The sequence below is a fragment of the Dermacentor silvarum genome, chromosome 5 (genome assembly GCF_013339745.2).
Source record: "Dermacentor silvarum isolate Dsil-2018 chromosome 5, BIME_Dsil_1.4, whole genome shotgun sequence".
NCBI classification, from domain to species: Eukaryota; Metazoa; Arthropoda; class Arachnida; order Ixodida; family Ixodidae; genus Dermacentor; species Dermacentor silvarum.
The window spans coordinates 188,878,492-188,898,307 of NC_051158.1; the positions used below are offsets into that span (position 1 = coordinate 188,878,492).

Here is a 19,816-nt window from a genome sequence, read left to right on the forward strand (position 1 = left end):
AATGAATGAAACCTTAACTAAGTTGATTAGAGAAGCAGCAATTGAAGTGGGAGGTAAGGTAGAACACTGCACGGGCTGATTTCTTCAGCCCAGGCCCGGCCCGGGCCCGTTTTTTGAGTTGGGCGGCACGCCTGAGCCCGATCAAAACATTTATGGCGACACCCCGGCCCGGCCCGGGCCCGGAAATCATCTACGTTACCCGCCCCGGCCCGGCCCGCCACCCCTTTATCTTAGGTCCGAGCCCGGCCCGAGCCCGACTCGAAACCGGCCCGAACCCGGCCCGAGACCGAAAAATAATGTTTTTCAGAGTTGAGACGCCCGAGAATAACTCGCTGCACGTTACATGCACACAACCAGAAAGCCCAAGCCCGGCCCGGGCCCGCGTCAAAAAACCCTAGCCCGGCCCGGGCCCAGGTCAAAAAGCACACGCCGTGCCCGAGCCCGGCCCGAGCCCGTGAAAAAACTGTTCTACCCGGCCCGGCCCGGCCCACGGGCCGGGCCGGGCTCGGGCTTTCGGGTAAGCCCGAGCCTGTGCAGTGCTCTAAGGTAAGGCACCAAGGCAACCAGTAGGTAAGCTCTCCCAAGAAACAAAGGACCTAATAAAGAAACTACAAAACATGCAAATGTCCAACTCAAGAGATCAGATAGAATTCGCTGAACTGTCAAAACTGATCAACAAGAAGAAAGTAAGCGATATTCGAAATTATGACGTGCGAAATATTGAGGAAGCCGTAAAATATGGACGCAGCATTAAATCAGTAAGAAGAAAGCTTGGCATAGGACAAGGCAAGTTGTATGCACTGAAAGATAAGCATGGTAATATCATACCATGCTTATATCATACCATGCGAGGTAAACGATAGCGGCGAACACAGTCGGCGATCGTCGAAATCTCTGATCTGCAGCGAAACGCGTCGGCTTTTATACGTGAGTCATCGAATCTTCCAGACTAATCCCTGGTGCCCGCGTGTCTTCTAGAAAGTTCTAGACAATTCGCTTCGCTCATACAATCAGAGCGTCGGTGACCACAGACGACGGATAGAAGCATCGATAACGTTCGAGAAGCTTCCGATGCCGGCGCGACCTGCGCCGAGCGATAACGTTTAACATTTGTTAGCCGGTAGAAACCGGCCACCGGTGAAAGATAAACATGTATTCGTGTCAATATCATCAGCAATTTCGATGACTTAGTAAAAGCAGCGGAAGAATTCTATACTGATCTGTACAGTGCCCCAAACAGCCATGCTACTTTCATTCGAAATAGTGATGAACCGGATACAGAGGCTCCTTCTATAACTAGCGATGAAGTTAGAAGGGCCTTGAAAGACATGACCCGGGGAAAAGCTGCTGGAGAAGATAGAATAACAGTAGATTTAATCAAAGATGGAGGAGATATCATGCTTGAAAAGCTTGCGGCCCTTTATACGCAATGACTCACAACTTCAGGTGTACCAGAGAGCTAGAAACGCCAACGTTATGCTAATCTATAAGAAGGAAGACGTTAAAGAATTCAGGAATTATAGGCCCATTAGCTTCTTTCAGTATTGTATAAAATATTCACCATGATAATTTCCCACAGAATCAGGGCAACACTTGACTTCAGCTAACCAAGAGAACAGGCTGGCTTCAGGAAGGGATATTCTACGATGGATCATATCCATATCGTCAATCAAGTAATCGACAAATCTGCGGAGTACAATCAACCTCTCTATATGGCTTTCATAGATTATGAAAGTGGTAGAGCGCCCGCCTTGGCTGCGGGAGGTGGTGGGTTCGATTCCCACCGCCGCCGGGCACCCACTGGTTCAAATGGGTACAAGCGTGCCCCGGCCTGGCGTTTGGCTTCCTTCAGGGGTGATACGCTTGGGAAAGGAGCCTGCAGCCTGAATTCCCGTCGAAATCCTCGTGAGGACAGAAAACAAGTGATGTCTGGGCAGCTCCCATGTTAGTCATTTGCCATGTGGCGCCCCAAGCACCTATTGAGGTGGGGACGCCTTCGGGTTGAGGTCAAACACCCCTTTCCAAGCGTTGAGGTCCCATGATGGCCGAGCACCAGGCCGGGAGCGCGCTTGTACCTATTTTACCGGTAGGTACCCGGCGGCAGCACTTGCCTCCCACAGCTGCGGTGGATGCTCGTCCACAAGATCATCAGTGGTTGGACAAGAGGCGCCCAGAGACAAGTCCTGAAATCTCTATTGGGCTCGCTTTCGAGATGTGAACCCCCCCGACAGCCGAGCACCAGGCCAGGGGACATCTCTCCCCATTAGAAAAACCGGTGGGTTCCCGGCGGCATCGGGATTAGAACTCGGTACCTCCCGCACACGAGGCGGATGCTCTACCGATAGGCCATCGCTGCGGTGGTAGAGATAGCAGCAGTCATAGAGTCATTACGTAATGAAGGAGTACAGGAGGCATGCGTGAATATCTTAGCAAACATCTACGATTGCACAGCTACCTTAGTTCTCCACAAGAAAAGTAGAAAGTTACCTATCAAGAAAGGGGTCAGGCATGGAGACACAATCTCTCCAATGTTATTCACTGCATGCTTAGAAGAAGAATTCAAGCTCTTAGACTGGGAAGGCTTAGGAGTGAGGATCAATGGCGAATATCTCAGCAACCTTCGGTTTGCAGATGACATTGTCCTATTCAGCAACAATGAAGACGAATTACAGCAAATGATTGAGGACCTTATTCAAAAAAGTGTAAGAATTGGGTTTAAGATGAATATGCAGAAGACAAACATAATGATCAATAGCCTGGCAAGGGAACAAGAATTCAGGATCGTCAGTCAGCCTCTAGAGTCTGTAAAGGAGTACGTTTATCTTGGTCAATTACTCACAGGGAATCCTGATCACGAGAAAGAAATTTACAGAAGAATAAAATCGGGTTGGAGTGCATACGGCAGGCATTGCCAAATCCTGATTGAGAGCTTACCACTGTCGTTGAAAAGAAAAGTGTACAATCATTGCATTCTACCGGTGCTAACATGTGGGGCAGAAACTTGGAGGTTAACAAAGAAGCTCGACAACAAGTTAAGGACCGCACAAAGAGCGATAGAACAAAAAATCTTAGGACTAACGTTAAGAGACGGGAAGAGAGCGGTGCGAATCAGAGAACAAACGAAAATAGCCGATATTCTAGTTGATGTATAGCGGAAGAAGTGGAGCTGGGCAGGCCATGTAATGCGTAGGATGGACAACCGGTGGACCATTAGGGTTACAGATGGATACCAAGAGAAGGGAAGCGCAGTCGAGGTCGGCAGAAAACTTGGTGGGGTGATGAAGTTGGGAAATTGGCAGGCGCAAGTTCGAATACGCTAGCACAAGACAGGGGTAATTGGACATCGCAGTTAGAGGCCTTCGTCCAACAGTGGACATAAAATATAGGCTGATGATGATGATGATGATGATGATGATGATCATTGCAAACATCTTATTCACCAATTGTTAGTCAAATTTATAGCCGTCTATGATACATTCACTTGGCCCTCTTTGGATTTAGGAATAGGTGTAGTTTAGAGAATTGTGATACGTTATTCTAATACTGAGTTACAGAATTGAAGACTTCGTATTTGAGTATTTTTGAGTCTTGTAGCTTCGGGGGAACATTTTTTAGACAAAATAACGGCTAGATGAAAATATGCTTCTGGAGTCACTATTTTTAATACGACAAATCAGATCGAAATTGGTGCAGTAGCAACCGAGCAAAACAGGTTCTGAGTTACCATGTATTAACATAGGAGCTACCAAGTTAAAGCTTCCTCATAAGTAGGCAAGTTAACAATGCATTGTGCAATGCAACGCAAATGAATGCAATACAATGCATTCGCGAGAACACAAAGAGCCAATAGATAAATAGGTAAGAAGCTAGTAGCAGCGTCTGAAATATAAACCACCTTGCTTGCAACATTGCGTTTTATGCAAGCGAACGATTGTTCAATCTTGTTATGTCATTGCGTTGTCGTCACGAGAAATGGCAGCCATTTTTACGTATCTTATTATTCACAAATTTTGCTCGAATTTCACTGATGTCTTGGCATTACCTTGCACTCAATGACAAACCACAGAAGTGCAAGGTGCAAGATTACTAAATCAGCTTAGGAAGGCTGCAGCGTGCTGTGTAACGTTTACAAAATCAGGAATTTTACTGCTTCGTCATGATCGTATTGTTTAGCATGGCTACGTAAAACTAAAGAAGAGTAGTCACACTTTGGACTGAACGACTTCATTCTTCTGTACAATGCATTACCTTTTGTAAATAATAAGAAAGCGTAAAAAAGGCGCCAGTGGTGCAAGACCAAGTAATAGGACAGTAGGCAATTCTAGGATTGCCAGCTACTTGAGCCAAGCACTGAGCAACAGAGCCATATGCGCAGAATGAAGCTGAACCTTATACTCTTTGCAGATGCCTAGGAAGTTTGACATACTGCATAGAAATATTCCACTGTCTGTTTTCTACTCCCACAGTTTCATTTATAGGGAGGTATTTGAATTTGCATGCACTGAGTGGTCACCTATTTATTTGCCTTTGCTCTTTGTAAAGGGAAAGGAAGTGCTGAAAGGCCCTGCCCGAGCTGCTTTGCGACAAGGCATCCCCGAAATTGCAGAAGGAGCTCAACGGCATTGTGTCACCCGAAATGTAGTCTGTGGAAACAGTTCTACTTGGGCATGCCCGAAGTGTGGTTAGGGCGCACGAGACATTTGGAAGATCAAATGGCTGAAGGTACGCCAACTGCTGGATCGTCGGGCATCGTGACGTGAATTCTCCGGTACTAAAATAAATAAGTGATATAAACGTTATAAACAGGGATAAGGTGCCTGAGAAAGGCTCGCCAACGAATGCGTATCAGCCATTTTTTCGCAGACAACAACCCACCATGCACTGGGACGACACCACTTAGAGCCCAATCCACTTGGACTCCTGAACCAGAACTAGCCGTAGAACTCGACCTATATCGTAAAAGTGCCGGTAAAGAACTTATAGGCCAATCCAAGGCAGCTAAGTGACCTAAAAACGTAAGTTTATCAGAGAGGCGTCTGTCTGCGACTGTCGCGTGATCACGCTCGTAAACCAGTGCTCATAACAGGGTCAAAACAAGTGCAGAATTGATCAAAACCTGTTCAAAATAAACTAACATGATTAGAAATAATTTAAGACAGGAGTAATCAAGCATTAAGCGCATTATTTACAGAAATTAGTTGAAATCGCTTCTATGATCACCAAATGCTTTGGCTCCACATGTGTGGCGGTTTCCCACCAGTTGTGCCTTAGCACAGGTGTCAAAACGAATGATGGATTGCTAAACACTAGATAAACACAAGGAAAACACAAGGGAAACACCGACAAATCACTGTTCATCACTTCCCCAGCTTCACGTTGAGTGGAACTGTTTGTGGGCAGAACACAGGCAAAATAGAACGGTAGGACGAAAGGCATCGTCAGATCGGTTTGGCCGGACTTTTTTCGATTACTTTTTAGTACGGCGCTTGCTGCGTCAGTAATTTCCGTTATATCGTCGTCATCGTATCGTCAAGTGGCATTCGTCATTGAACTTCTCATTTGCATCCTCAACCTTGTCATATGTCAAGCAATGAAATATGCAAATATCACACAGTTTGAAAATACATTTCTTTGCAAAGTACTTTGCCCGTAGCTGCCTATATGACCATTTCGCGAGGGGAAACCCGCAAACAGCTGCATATGCACATAAATGGACAAACGAAGTCATTGCCAAGACAAAGGGCGCTCGTCTCTCTTTTCCAGTAAAAAAAAAAAAAAAAAAAAAAATCTGTAAGATGTAAGCATGCCATTGGTTCTTACACTGTGTGGGATCTACGTAGTTCTTTCTTCTATTCTTTCCTATTACAAAGACCATTGTCCTTACCTTTGGAGTATGCTTGCTGCCGTTAAAAAATAATATTCTCTAAAGTTATCCAGAATCATTATGAAGAAATTTCAATAAAAAACAGAGGGATTGACTGACGCATACCGATTCGCTGGTCCCGTCTCCTAATTTGGTTAAAAACAACACAGGGCCCCTAATTTTTCACTTCATGGTTCTTAAAGCCTGAGGCTGTTCAATTTTTGAGACACCTCTCCGATGGTGGCCTTGATGTCCCCGATCGCTTTAGTCCCTCAGCAGGAGCAGTGTCCATTACTATTTTCCATCTTGAAACTACGCTAAAGAGACATAATAATTTAAGTTTGATCCAGAAATGGCACTCTGAGAATGGAGGATGCTTGATAAGCCAGAAATAAAAACAGAAAAACAACAAAACTGAGGGCCATGTCACCGTGATATTCCAAATCAGGTACTCATGACGTCATGGCTTTGAAAACGTCTGCTCGAGATGATCTAATCGTTTATTAAAAACCAAGATAGTCGCAGGTTTGCCGAAAGGCAAGGCATCAATTGCGATAGAAAATTGGTAGACCGCTATAAGAAGCAAGGATAGTAGTTTTATCGGCAGTGTAAACAATCGCTTACTAACTAAATTACCAAACATGAAGTCACACATGCACAAGCAAACATGAGCACATCTCACTCGGTGACCGCGAAAATTCGGCGTCAAAACATCGGAGCGAGGAAGCGCGGTAGAAACAACGAGCGAATTGATATTTGTACTGCCTATCGTTCCAACGCTAAGCGCCGAGACACAGTGCACACGAAGCTATCAGCTCGCAGCGCACTCCGGCCCAACGCAGATCGCTTTCAAGTTAAGGCCAACGCGGCCGCGCCATACGCAGCAGCCGCCAGAGTAGAACGTCCCCCTCTCCCAAGGTGCCTTGCACGCGACGGAAGGCGGCGCGTTTTCTCCCCACTTTCCTTCCCTGCATGCGCGCGATTGAGCCGCTATCGTCGGCTGACCCTCGCACGCTTTCGCTTGTCATACAGTATGCGGCGCGCGGCGACGATGTTATCGCCCTTGCAATTTATAGGGAACATCACGGTGACGCCGACGCTGATGGCTACAACGACGGCAGAAATGTCCCTGGAGTGTCCATATGATTCCTATCGCACTAAAAATCTAGGACGTCCTAAACGAATAGACGGTCAACTCAATACACATTGGCAAACTGTACCGCACGCAACGGCCAAAAACATTGTAAATAGTTTGAAATTGTGACGTCACAAGAACGTGTCGGTGCTCCGGCCTTACCGCGAAATGCTATATAGAGAAAATTGGCATTATATATGCGCGGTAATACAGTAACACTTCTTCCCCCCCCCCCTACCCAAGAAAAGTTAAAATGGAGTCTATTATATAAACTGTGCCACGTTAAGCAGATTTATTGTACTGTTTATTCTATCTGTAAATCAAGCTGTTCCAAGCAAGCAGCGCGTTCTTTGCATGCGTCGTTTATATTTGTGTCACGGTAAATTGCCACGAAATGTCCAGAGAGCATCCCTTATCCAGTACGTGAAATCAATATAGAAGGACACATGCATAAAAAGGATGATGGAAGGCGAGAGTTGGATATTTTTTTGTCTTTTATTCAGGCCTCACAATAGACATTGACATAGTTAGCAATGTCCCTGTAATAAATATAAATACCGCAATTGGAGATGGTTGATGAGTTGTTTCGTCCCGTATTTCATGTTCTACGGGAACAATATATAACTTAAGTAGTCGCTCAGGGTCTATGGCTTGACTGAGGGATTTTTCTTAGCGTCCTGCAGAATCATGTCTGCCGCTTTCGCCCCGATCATGAGGACGGTGGCGTAGGTGTTCCCGGAGACGATCTGTGGCATCACTGAAGCGTCGACGACACGTAATCCCTCTGTGTTTTTTACCCTGCGCACGACAAGAACTATCATCAGCATTCAGGTCTTACAAGCACACTATGACCTGCGTCCTGTTCTCACTGAAATGCAGTTCCATGTTTTGCAGGCCAAGGTCAAAAAGGTAAATATTGACATGCAGAAGTAAGCATGAATAAAGAGAGCTGAAGCGCGTGTAGTCATGATAGAGAGTTAAAGACTGTTTCCGGAGAGCTGCAAGCCTAGATCAGTCAGTGATCGAGCGAAGGGGAGAAAGCAAGGCATATTCTTCTATAGTTCACATGCAGACACAGCAAATTATTGTGGGCCAGAATAGCTCTCATGGTGCCCGCTTTCCGCTGCTGCATGCTGCGACTGCTGTTTAGAAACTTGGACGTATGGCTGAAACGAGTGAGCGAAGGTAATGCTCGTTTTGCGAGAGCAAGATGCCAAATCAATACCTGAACTTTACAAATAAAGTTCTTTCTACGTGATATATTCGTCTATATCCCACACACTGGAATGATCCAAAGCATAAAAAATTACACCATCTTCCCGAGGGGAATAATGGGCTGATGCGGAGCATCGCGGTCGTTATAACGGCGTTAATTACGTTGTTATTACGTTGTCGTTATAACGGCGTTAATTACGTTGTTATTACGTTGTCTTCAGAGGTGCTCGCGGTTCTGTTAATGAACTGGCTGCTGCTGTTTGAAGATGTGCCAGACAGTTCGTTGATAGATTCGTTGGCGTCCATTCAGTGCATCGGACGGCGCAGCGTGACTTAACCGAAGCAGCAACTGAGGCAGCGGCGCATGCACCGGGTTTATATAAGCAGCTGGCGCGGAGAGGAGAAGGAGAGAGAGAGGCGCGCATGCGCGCCCTATCGCACAGGCGGCGGATGAAGACACGGAGGGAGAAGTGCGTTATCGAACAGATGGCGTGGAGAGGAGGAGAGAGGCGTTATCGCACAGCTAGCGTGGAGAGAATGAGGAGAGGTGTGGACGGACGCCGACGCCGACGCCAACGACGCCGCGGGACAGGCCGCCGCTATAAGATGCTCCGCATCTAAAAAATTACTCCATCTCCCGCTAAAGGCAACCATGTGTGTATGCAAAGCAGCGGGGAGATGGTTAGCTTGAGCGGGAGATGGTTTCGCGGCAGCGGCCCGAGCGCTCATCGCGGCGCTGCACAGGAGAGAGAATGAGGGGCGTGCGCTCCGTCATTTTCATACCGCGGAACTACCGTGGCGCCCCCAGCGGAGTATGCAGCTTGAGCGGGAGATGGTTTCGCGGCAGCGGCCCGAGCGTTCATCGCGGCGCTGCAGAGGAGAAAGAATGAGGCGCGCGCGCTCCGTCATTTTCATACCGCGGAACTACCGTGGCGCCCCCAGCGGAGTAAGCAGCTATCGCACCACCTGTCTAGCGCGCCGATCCGGATCCCTAGAGGAGAGAAAGGAGGGGGGAGCGTAGGAGAGGAGAGAGAGGGAGGGGACGCGCATGCGCTGTGGGGGTGTGGCACGCGGGCGCAGCTCCATAGATTATTCCTAGAGAGAAAGGGGGGCAGTGTAGGACAGGAGAGAGAGGGGGATGGGACGCGCATGCGCTGTGGGGGTGTGGGACGCGGGACAACAGACAGAGCCGCCAGCAAGAAATGCTTCGCATTTAAAAAAGGACAACAAAGAAAAGCTGAAGCGAAAATGAATCAAGGAAACAATGCTCAGTCCTGCATGGAGACCTACTAAAGCATCCTCAGCACTAGCAGGGAGCCATTGCAAACTTCAGTCGAATGTCGCTGAGAAACACGTTCGGCGTGCTTGCGTTATATCCGTGCGGTTGCTTGTGTTCGAGAACAACGTTCTTCTGATGATAGACTGCATGCTATTCATACTGAACGCTGCATTTCAAACAAAGATGTAGCCTAGCTAGGTCTGCGCAAAGTATGTATATAGGCATTGTAAAGAACCAAACTACCGCTCACCTCTCATATACAGGGCAACGACATCCTCAATGGAGATAAAAGGCGTAGCACTTCAGAAACAGGACACAACAAAACAGACAACACAGACGTCTATGTTCTACTTCTTGTGTCCTGTTTCTGATACGCTACGCCTTTTAACTCCATCATGTTATACCAACAAGCCCAACGTACAACGTTAGACACACTCGACTAACCACATAATTCTCGTTATTCAATGGAGAAAGTGAGAGGCCCAATTCTTCTCGTTTATCGCCATGGCCAGGGCACCCTTTATGTCATGGATAAGCGAAGTCTGTCACAGTGGGGCCTGTTGCAAGAGTTACGGTTGCGTGAAGGCGAAAAAAATTTGCGTAGCTTGCACTGGACGCGCAATGCTAGCGACGGCGGAGCTGATGGGCACCTAGCTAGTCCTGGCTTTTGGGCTAGGCGAAGCACTACCAAGTCATCCCCAGCATTTCCCGGAATTAATTGATCATTGATCTATTATTGATTAGCTATTGATTGGCTACCGCTTGGCTATCGCAAATTATTCGCCACGAATTAGCGACCAACCGATTACGAAGTCATCACTACCAAGCCTAGATTGGCAATACCAAGATTGATTGGCTGTCGATTGGCTATTGATGATTGACTAAGCTTAAGTAGTCCCACCCATGCTTAGCTAGAATTAGCCAGGCTCAGCTTCGCTAGATCGCAGGGGTATGTGCCATTGTGATTGGACCCTTTCTGCACTACTGCCAGGTCGGGCCACATTTTTTTTCGCCGCATCATGGACTTACCGCCGGCTCAAACAGCTCCGCTGTTGAAATCTCCGCCCCTTCCTCTCAGTGAAGATGATCGAACAGCGAAGCTGTGTTGGTTACTAGAGCACTGCACCGGCCGATTTTTTCGGCCCGGGCCCGGCCCGGGCCCGTTTTTACATTGGGCGGCCCGCCCGAGCCCGATCAAAACTTTTATGGCAAGACCCGGGCCCGGCCCGGGCCCGGAAATAATTTACGTTACCTGCCCGGCCCGGCCCGCCACCCCTTTACCTTAAGCCCGAGCCCGGCCCCAGCCCGGCTCGAAACCGGCCCGAACCCGGCCCGAGACCGAAAAGTACATATTTTTCAGAGTTGAGAAGCCCGAGAATAACTCGCAGAAAGCCCGAGCCCGGCCCGGGCCCGCGTCAAAAAACCCGAGCCCGGCCCGGGCCCGGGTCAAAAAGCACACGCCGTGCCCGAGCCCGGCCCGAGCCCGTGAAAAAACTGCTCTACCCGGCCCGGCCCGGCCCACGGGCCGGGCCGGGCCCGGGCTTTTGGGTACGCCCGAGCCCGTGCAGTGCTCTATTGGTTACACCGAGTGTTACACTATGCAAGTCAAACTTCGGAAGCAGTGTATATTGTAAACATTTTTCGTTCACCCTTTCACGTCGTTTTCGCTCTTGCGGGCTTCGCGGGGTGACCATGCTTTAAAAAATTCAGAGTCCTTTCACTACTGTGAAGATGGAAGCCAGCGAAGCTATTACTATGGTTGGTATGCTGTAGCGAAAATTGCTATAGTGAATTTATATATTACCATTATTGATTATATTGCGCGTCTTCGGCATGTTCGTCTAAGAGCAAAGACACCGGCTTCTTGTTTTCGCCCGCCCGGCGTGATGGCCAAGTAATGCATTTGTTGCTCCAAGACTTCCCCATCGTCATAGACTAGCGCATGAGCCACAGTTTCATAGCCGCGGCACACTGCACGGCAGCGTCAGGATCCTGTGAGATCTCTCCCGTTCCTGCTTTCTGCGGTTCATACATACATATACAACCTGGGTATGAGCGACACGTGATTTCTTTACCTTCTTTCTTTCCTCTCTTCCTTCTCTCTTTCTCTCTTTCCTTTCTTCCTTCTTTCTTTCTTGTCCCTGGCTCATACCCGCATATCCAATGCGGGCATGCACGACACGTTATTTTATTATCGTTAATCGTGACGTAACTGACGAGCATGTGATGGTATTGATGTTATGACCTATCAGTCATGTTAGTAATCCGTTTTGACAACTGTGCTAAGGAAAAACTGTCGCGAAACCGCCACGCACATGGAGCGGAAATTGTTGTACACGCCGGTTGGTCTACGGACGCGATCTCCTGGAACCTAGCCCTTAACAGCTTCTGTGTAAATAAAGGTACGGCCTGCCGCGTCAGGCCGCTGCAATGAAGCGAGCTTGCGAGCCGTAGTTGCATTCGTGGTCGCTTGGCTGGCCTGAACGGCGCTGCTTCCGGGGATGGGACACGTCGGCGTCCAAGGGCGACGCCGCTCATACCAAAGACAGGAGCGGAGACGTTTCGGACATCCTCACTCGAATAGGACAGGGACTGGCGTCGTATTCAGACGAATACATGCACCAACCTGCATCAGCTACACAGAATACACTCAACGATTTTCACTGACCATTGCCCGTGGTGCACAGACACACCCACACGAAAACATATCTCATGGGAGTGCCCAAAGAGGCCCCCGCGCATAGACAGCCTCATAATACTCGAACATCTACTAAAGAGAAACATGCAGTGGGAGGGTCGCGAGAACCAATTGGCTCTTCTGGACCAAGCCCAGCGAGCCGCTCGTGTCAGTACAGCCTTAGAATAGGGGCCACACCATCGCGACTTCTTTTATTGCTTTTTATTAAAGTTTCTACTCACTCACTCAATTGCCCCTCAAAGCGGGATGCGCACGAGCCTCCAACAAGGGGCGCGCCCCCTAGACTGACATCATGGGCCGAACGGCCGGTGAACCACCGACGGAGAACATGGTAGCCCGCGCTTCGAAATGGGCCGAGTCGCGTTAGAGGGACTATTTCTTTATTCGCGGAGGGAATCGGCTGCCACGCTTCGGTCATCTTGGCAGGGTCTTTCCAGCCTTCTTAAGTTGTAACCGGCTATAGAAGCGAACCGCCGTGGTGGCTCAATCAGCTAAGGCGTTGCGCTGCTGAGCACGAGATGAGGGGATCAAATCCCCGCCGCGCCGGCAGCATTTCGATAGAGGCTAAATGCAAAAATAGCTGTGTGCTTGCGTTGTAGTACACGTTAAAGAATCTCAGGTGGTCAAAATCAATCTGGAGCCCTCCACTACTGCGTGCCTCATAATCAGAACTGGTTTTGGCACGTAAAACCCCAGAAAGATAAAAATGACTATAGAAGCAACAATTGCATGGTGTAGGTCAACAATTGATAATTTACACCGGACTACCTCCTTGCGCACGCATTAATTCGCTCTGCTGTTTTCGTCCGCTGAGCAGCGCAAGAACATATTTCGAGTATTCTGAGTTTTAATGCGTTAGCGTTGCTTTGGTACTTCAGGCAGTTTCCTGGGGCCGTGTTATAATCTTTAGCCCTTCGGTCTGCTGCGCTGAAATAACAGGGTTTGAAAGTAACCATCCGATCAACTTGAGTCGCTGATTATGTGCCATTGAGTAAATCTGTGCGGCTCTTCAACGAACCTCTTTAACACAGACGTGAGTCTAGATACACGACTACGCAGGCACCGCTGTTCCAAGTAACCCTTTGACGCGGACTTACAGCACTATGTATGTGCCACACAGTCTGTGCTGGTCTTCAATAAACCTCCTTGATGTGAACTTGGGTCACCCCAGTAAGTGTGTACCGCTCTTCAAATGAACGTCTTTGACGCCAACTTGGGTAACTAGGCATGAGCCACTCGAAATGTGGCGCCTCTACAATGACGACAAACATCCTTTAAATTACTCCGGTGCCGACCGAAATTGAAAGCACGTCACCAGGGTTCCTCAAGGACAGCAACGCGACGCATCAGCAGGCTGCTCCGCAAATGCACTGGCTCTGTGGTGCTTTCCAATGAACGACTTTCACCACAACGCTTTAGCGACCTGCACCATGAATTCAGTGGGTATGAGGTGAGCTTCACTGAAGCTCTCTCCTACTTGGGTCACAGAGTATGTGCTACTGAGTGTGCTACAAGCGAGGAAACAATTCTCCGCGTTCGAAGGCCACACGTGCACTCCTTGGCAGTGCCACTTGATGGCAAATCGTGTCCAGATAAAAGCGCGAGGGAGGAGGCCGTTTGCAGCGTGCCGTGCTTCTCAGGGTTCACACGCACCGGTGCACCATGCATTTCGGAGGCCACGCTCAGGCTTCGCGGTTGTGGCCCTAGATGCCACCGATGGTTCTGAGGGAAGTGAAAAAGAGGGGTCCCACTGCAATGCACGCTGCATACATAACTCGTTTCGACGGTGGCAATACGTTGTGTCGCTATATTGACTCATTACTAACGCATTGCCGTCGACATGCAGTCATCGTGATATCAGTTTTGCCGCATTTTTTTCAGTGACATTTATTACGCTTAGCATTTCAAGTCTAATGTTATAAAAAATCGCCACAAGCGCTAAGGCTGCGTCAACCACAGAAACTTCTGCCAAAAAAGAAAAAAAAAATGCGTTTCATCAATTGCTCGTAAGGAGCACTTCCTACCGTTTCTTTTCAAGTCTCCGCGCGCCTGTCAAAACACAAAAAACGCACATAAGCACTGCTGCGCCTCACTCCATCTCACAACTGAGAAAGGTGCTGGCTGGGTTCCAAAGTGTCGAGTTTTAAAAATAAAAGTTGGTTGGAGTTCCTACACTCTTTAATTCAGTTGTTCCCAACCAGGTTGATGTCTGCCGAATGTTTAACTTTGGGCCTAAAAACAGGTCAGTGCTCCTAAACATAAACACCGCAATCCTTTCCCCTGTCTTGCGTTAGGTTGCACCAGTAACAAGCGTTCAGTAGCACCAGTGACGGTATACTGCTTCAGCTTGCTGGTTGCACAAATTGCAACAAAAGATGAGATACGTGTGCTGCAGTCGATCAAGATAAATGAATCGCTCTCTCGTTTGCTGGCTCTCACTGTGTTATCTATGTCATCGCTCGAGATAGCGAGCAAACAAAGCAGGGGCTATATATGTGCGGTCTGTTTTGCATGCGGGATTTGGACATATACATAACACACGGACTTTTTTACTCAGCGCGCAACTTGGAACATGCATGTGCCACCATCCAAATTCCGCACATATACTCTATACGATATCACAAAAATATATCTGCAACTTTTATTCTAGAATCCTTTCTTAGTAAATATATCGTGCTACTGTCACCAATAACATGTATTTCTCTTGCCCAGTGTACAATGCAACCTGCGACCATTTGGCTATTGTTAGAGGTACTAAACAATTATAATCGTCATAATATTTTGTTGCTTACCAATAACGGCTTAACTAATATTACACTACACTAAAAAAAGTCACAAATGGCCGAACTAAATAAGAGGTGCTCGTCTATAAAATCCGCTCCCACAGACGAGCATCAAAGACAAATTACCTCAGACTGCTGTCAACAACAGCCCGCTGGTGTTCCCCCATGGCGCACGTGCAGCAGACATGCTGACCAGGAAAGGCAGTGTGCTGCACGAAGCAAGTCACGTAGTCAGGGCTCCATACATCGAACTGGCTGCAATAGGGGAACTTTTTCTTCCACACTTCAGCACCGATATCCTTCATGGCCTTAGTGTCGAACAGCCCTAGTAATTTCAGAGTTCCTGAAAAGAGAGAATTTCAACAGCAGCACTTACTTTATATTGCGCCTGGAGTTTTGATATTGGCCTTTTTTTCTACAAGATAGAAGAAAAAAAGAAACCTATGAATGCCGACGTTAATGCGATTAGCGCTGAAGCAATGTTGGGACGCACCGTATTGGCAACGCCGAAAAACGTCATGCATGAGACGTGTATGCAGCCTCTCTCCTTCTTTCGCCCTTCCCACTGTACACGCAGTGTCATCTGTCGGCGCCGTCGCGTGGCCCGGGGCGTGGCTGATGAATGCGTGAATACATATTGATACAATATTGTATAAATGTATATGACGCGGTTTCGATTCCGCCCTGTACCGGAGAAATGTTAAAGGTTCTTTTTTTCTTAATTTAAAGGCGGCAAAACCCAGTGGCACATATCGAGTAAAGCATATCCAGTGACCCAAGTTTGTCCGACCTCTCTCGGTTTAGAGACCTGCTGGATCAGCACACCATCCCGATGCACTACACATTTCACCCTGAACTACCCAGATGCCAAATGTGCGGGAACATGGTTAGAGACACATGTAGCCCATATATAGTGCGTAAGATATCCTAAGAATTGTAATCGCGTAAAAAAATCACGCACAGCACCGTTAGCACAAATTCAAACTAGTTGATCTCTTGATATCAATTTTTCCTAATAATAAAATACATTATACTCCTTCAGTTACACATGACTGCACACTCATATAAGTTGTGGCTGTCAGAACAAGCCTTTATTATAGAGCTGCTGGTTGAATTTTAATATAACATGACCACACGTGAAAGGATGCGCGATGCGCGATGAACGTTGTTTATCAGATTCCTTTGACGTGTGGTCATGTGTACGTAGGGCAGACTTCGAGATGCGTTAACACGAGACTAAGGGAACACTTGTCTAGTCTCAAAGGTCACCCTAGTACGCATTTGGCGATGCATTGTGAAGAACATGCGTGCTCACCTTGTCTTGGAAGTGCCGCCATTTTGTTTAGGCATAGAAACCAAACCGCGAGAGAAATTGTGGAAGCTTACTGGATTGACAAACTAAAGGAAAAATGCATCAGCCATCCTTCTGTTTCATTGTTGGATAAAGAGAATTCGCTCCTGTCATCATATCTTTAACGAATTTTCTCCTTTTGTGCTTGTTTTATGAACATTGCTGCTTTTTATGCTGACCGGCTAGCGACATTTCGTGACAAGCGTTATTTTATGCGCTCTTGATGTGTTCTATTGACAGGATCGCGCTGATCTGTGGGTATTTAAGCCGATGGTTCTTCCATAATAAAAATCAGTTGTTAGAAAGCGCTCGTCCTTGTGTCTCTTTTTTCTTCGTCCCTGTTTGTTTGCGCACAAAAATTTAAGAAAATGAATCGTATGATTGTCATCCTTCCTTGCTGCTTGTTACAGTATTGCACGATTTGCCTATATTGGACATAATGCACATAGCGCAAAATAATACCGGATATAGTGCGATGCGAGACGGCCCACAGCGGCCGGTAAAGTACGTAAGCGCGGAAGGGAGCTCCAACACCAACATGCTGTTGTCTTGCTCTCGTCATCATTTCATCCTCATGATTTCGTTACCATGATGCCATTATAACCATTCCTTCGTTGTTTTGGCATTGTCATCCTTCAGCTACCTTCACTCCGTAGCTGTCACTGTATGGTCATATCGTGCTGATAAACCCGAGGTCGAGAATGTCGCGGGAGCCAGTGCCAGCCGTGGCGGCCGCATTTCGGTGGGGGCGAAATACATATACGCCCGTGTACGGTGGGTGCACGTTGAAGAACCCCAGGTGGTCGAAATGTATCCGCAGTGCCTGACCACGGCGTGCCTTATAATCAGATCGTGCTTTAGCGCGTAAAACCTCAATTCAGATTCAAATTAAATTGTAATCTTCTCATCATCCCGCTGCCATCTTCCAGACGTCGTCCTGATACAGACAACGGGATCCAATCGTCGTCATGCCACTGTGATCATTGGCCAGTGTCACAGAGTCACCGCTATGGTCACCGTGGTCGTTTCATTGTTGTCTTTTTGTCGTAGTGATTGAACTATGGTCATGCTAATGTTGCCCTGGCTTTCTCATCCCACCATCGTTCTCACCTATCAGCATCATTCCAGCATCGTAATCACGTTGTTGTAACGTCGTCGTCGCTATTTCATAGTTGTCGTTGCAGCGTCATTATACAGTCATCTTCATGCCGTCGTGGTCATTCCATCATCGTCATTCGTTCGTTTTTATGCGTGATATGTTCATGATGGAGCGCAACCAGTTCATGTTTAGCAAAGTGGTGCACAGTGAAAGCGTATTCAACTGTGTCTGCTTAAAAATGGTCGCTAACTTGAAACACCATTCAGCATAAACAGCGATGAAAGCTTCGCTTAGAAAATTTACACAGCGCGTGTGAGTGGCAGATTTTTTTTTGTCAGAGTCATCAGAATGCACATTACGCTGATTGTTACAAACGAACAGTAAATTTTTGGCACGCACTGACAGGCCAATTTCTTGATGCGACACCGTATCACAAAGTACTTCTACAATTGTTGATTAAATACTACAAAGCAACTTCGCGTGTGTTATTTTCGGAGGCCATCAATGTATTAAATGTGGTGAATTGTCAAAGAAGCCCCCGTTTCGTTCTTCCGTAAATTCTGCTACCCACTCCTTGGCGAAATAGTTGTTTATTGCAGGTCATGCGGCCAATTTCTGTGGTTTTAGATATTGCGAATTCCAACAGCTGGGGTGATTATGACAGAAAATCTTCGCCGTAGAATGCGACAGCAAATAAAGAGCTGGTTTCTTTGTACTCTCAGCTAGCGTACGCGGCCGGTAGACTCCGGCCACCTGCCTTCATTGTCTGCAGCGGTGATGTCCAGCGGCGGCTTGCCAGCGGAGCAGCACGCCGTCGTATTGGTCCGGTCAGCGGGGACGTTCTTACAGCACGGGCTTTAGGCGATTATTTTCTACCTTCCGTGCCATCTTAAGCGACCGCCACTAGCGCCGCTACATTAGCGATAAAAGGGTAAATCGTCTACGCCTTTCGCAAAACCACCGTGCCTTTCACATGCTGTCACAGGACTCAAAGTTTACGATCAAGCTATAGATTTAGATATGGATGTGTGTACATATAAGTTTTTGGTCTGTCGATATAGACACAAAATTTCACATCCAAATAATACATAAATACGGAAGCCTGATGAAAAGCTTGTATACGTAAATCTATATTCCTGCACACATCTGTCATGAAACAATCAATCAATTTCTATAAATGATTCTAAAAACAGTAGGGCACTAAAACCAATAATTGTATATGGTGAAATTATGTGATACGTCTTATGTATTAAAGAAAATTTCACCCAAGAGCACGCAAGAAATTCATTTGCATTGGCAAGCTTGTTATACTTTTGGACCAAAAATAGTTTTACGCCTGGTACTCAGTTACAGAGAAAATAATTCCTTTCTGCCTGTGCAGCGAGAAATACAAGTGATGTACAAAACGAACACATGGGACACCAACGTTACCCGCAGAATTTGGCTACGAACATCGTATTGAAGGTACTAACGCACTGTGTGAATTCAGCCCAGCAAGGCGAGACAGCCGGAGTGGCACCGCGGTGCAACATGGATGAGAAAGATCCCTATGTCAATTAACCTTCTGGCCAGGGCGTCAGAACTTGCGCTCATCGAAATATTTAATTAATATACAAAGCCAATCACATTTCCTTGTCATGTCACGAGCTGAAACAAGTCACCTGGAACACCGGTTACCTTAGTATAGACCGCTGGAAGATTCTCACGAATAATTCAGAACAATATCAGTGTGTTAAACAAGCCGCCTGAATTAAAGTCCTATCGATATTTACAGATGTTCCTAGTGTGCTTACCATTCACTATTCGAGTTAAATCGATATTTTCTGACAGCATGTTTGGGTTTATATGTGGCTTGTCTTCGGGCTTTTTAGAACGTAGATAGACGGCACCTCGTGATTTTGGCTTTACCATGGCAACTGCATTCATGAAGCCATTTTTTCCAAACATTGGCTTGTAGTATTTGTCATACACCTAAAAAAAGTAAAACACGAAGGTCAGGATTCAAAGCTATAGCATTCGGAATCAAATTAGCCTGCTGTTGTGAGTAAGTTTGGCGCCCGAGTATTACGTTTACCTGCACAGGTTTGTGTTCATGCCAAATAGAAGGCGGCAACATCTACGAAGGCTTAAACTAGAAAACTAAAACCGTTTAAATAGCCTTTCTTGACTTTATTGCAGTTGATGCGGTAAGTAGGGCTACTGACAGCTGACCAATCAGGGAAGCCAAACTCACTCACTTGAATGTAGCTCTTCATTAACGAAATAAATCTCTTAAAAATGCAGCAGTCTTGTGCGATCTTATACAATCGCATTCCAATTACCAGCGAAGTTGTTTCTCCAGAGTCGTCGCAATAACAATTTCAATTTGTCTGCAATTAAATTACCTGGTATAA

At 47.0% G+C, this 19,816-nt stretch overlaps 2 protein-coding genes across 3 annotated transcripts in view; one reads left to right on the forward strand and one right to left on the reverse strand.

The window, feature by feature from the left end:
• LOC125945262 (uncharacterized) overlaps positions 1 to 4,687 on the forward strand; it is a 119,461-nt gene extending 114,774 nt beyond the window's left edge. Inside the window, exon 6 of one of the 2 annotated variants that reach the window (XM_049666948.1) lies at positions 4,589 to 4,667. In XM_049666948.1, the coding sequence (XP_049522905.1) occupies positions 4,589 to 4,642 (54 nt within the window). In that variant the 3' untranslated portion in view covers positions 4,643 to 4,667. Of the gene's footprint in view, positions 1 to 4,542 lie in introns of both variants that reach the window. The other variant, XM_049666949.1, reaches the window with a different exon arrangement.
• A 2,857-nt stretch (positions 4,688 to 7,544) lies between these two features.
• Positions 7,545 to 19,816, reverse strand: part of LOC125945261 (uncharacterized GMC-type oxidoreductase Mb1310-like) — a 54,536-nt gene continuing 42,264 nt past the window's right edge. Inside the window, exons 6-8 of the mRNA XM_049666946.1 lie at positions 19,217 to 19,394; positions 15,100 to 15,316; positions 7,545 to 7,796 (exon numbers count right to left, since the gene is read on the reverse strand). Coding sequence (XP_049522903.1) covers positions 7,643 to 7,796; positions 15,100 to 15,316; positions 19,217 to 19,394 — 549 coding nt within the window. The 3' untranslated portion in view covers positions 7,545 to 7,642. The remainder of the gene's footprint in view (positions 7,797 to 15,099; positions 15,317 to 19,216; positions 19,395 to 19,816) is intronic.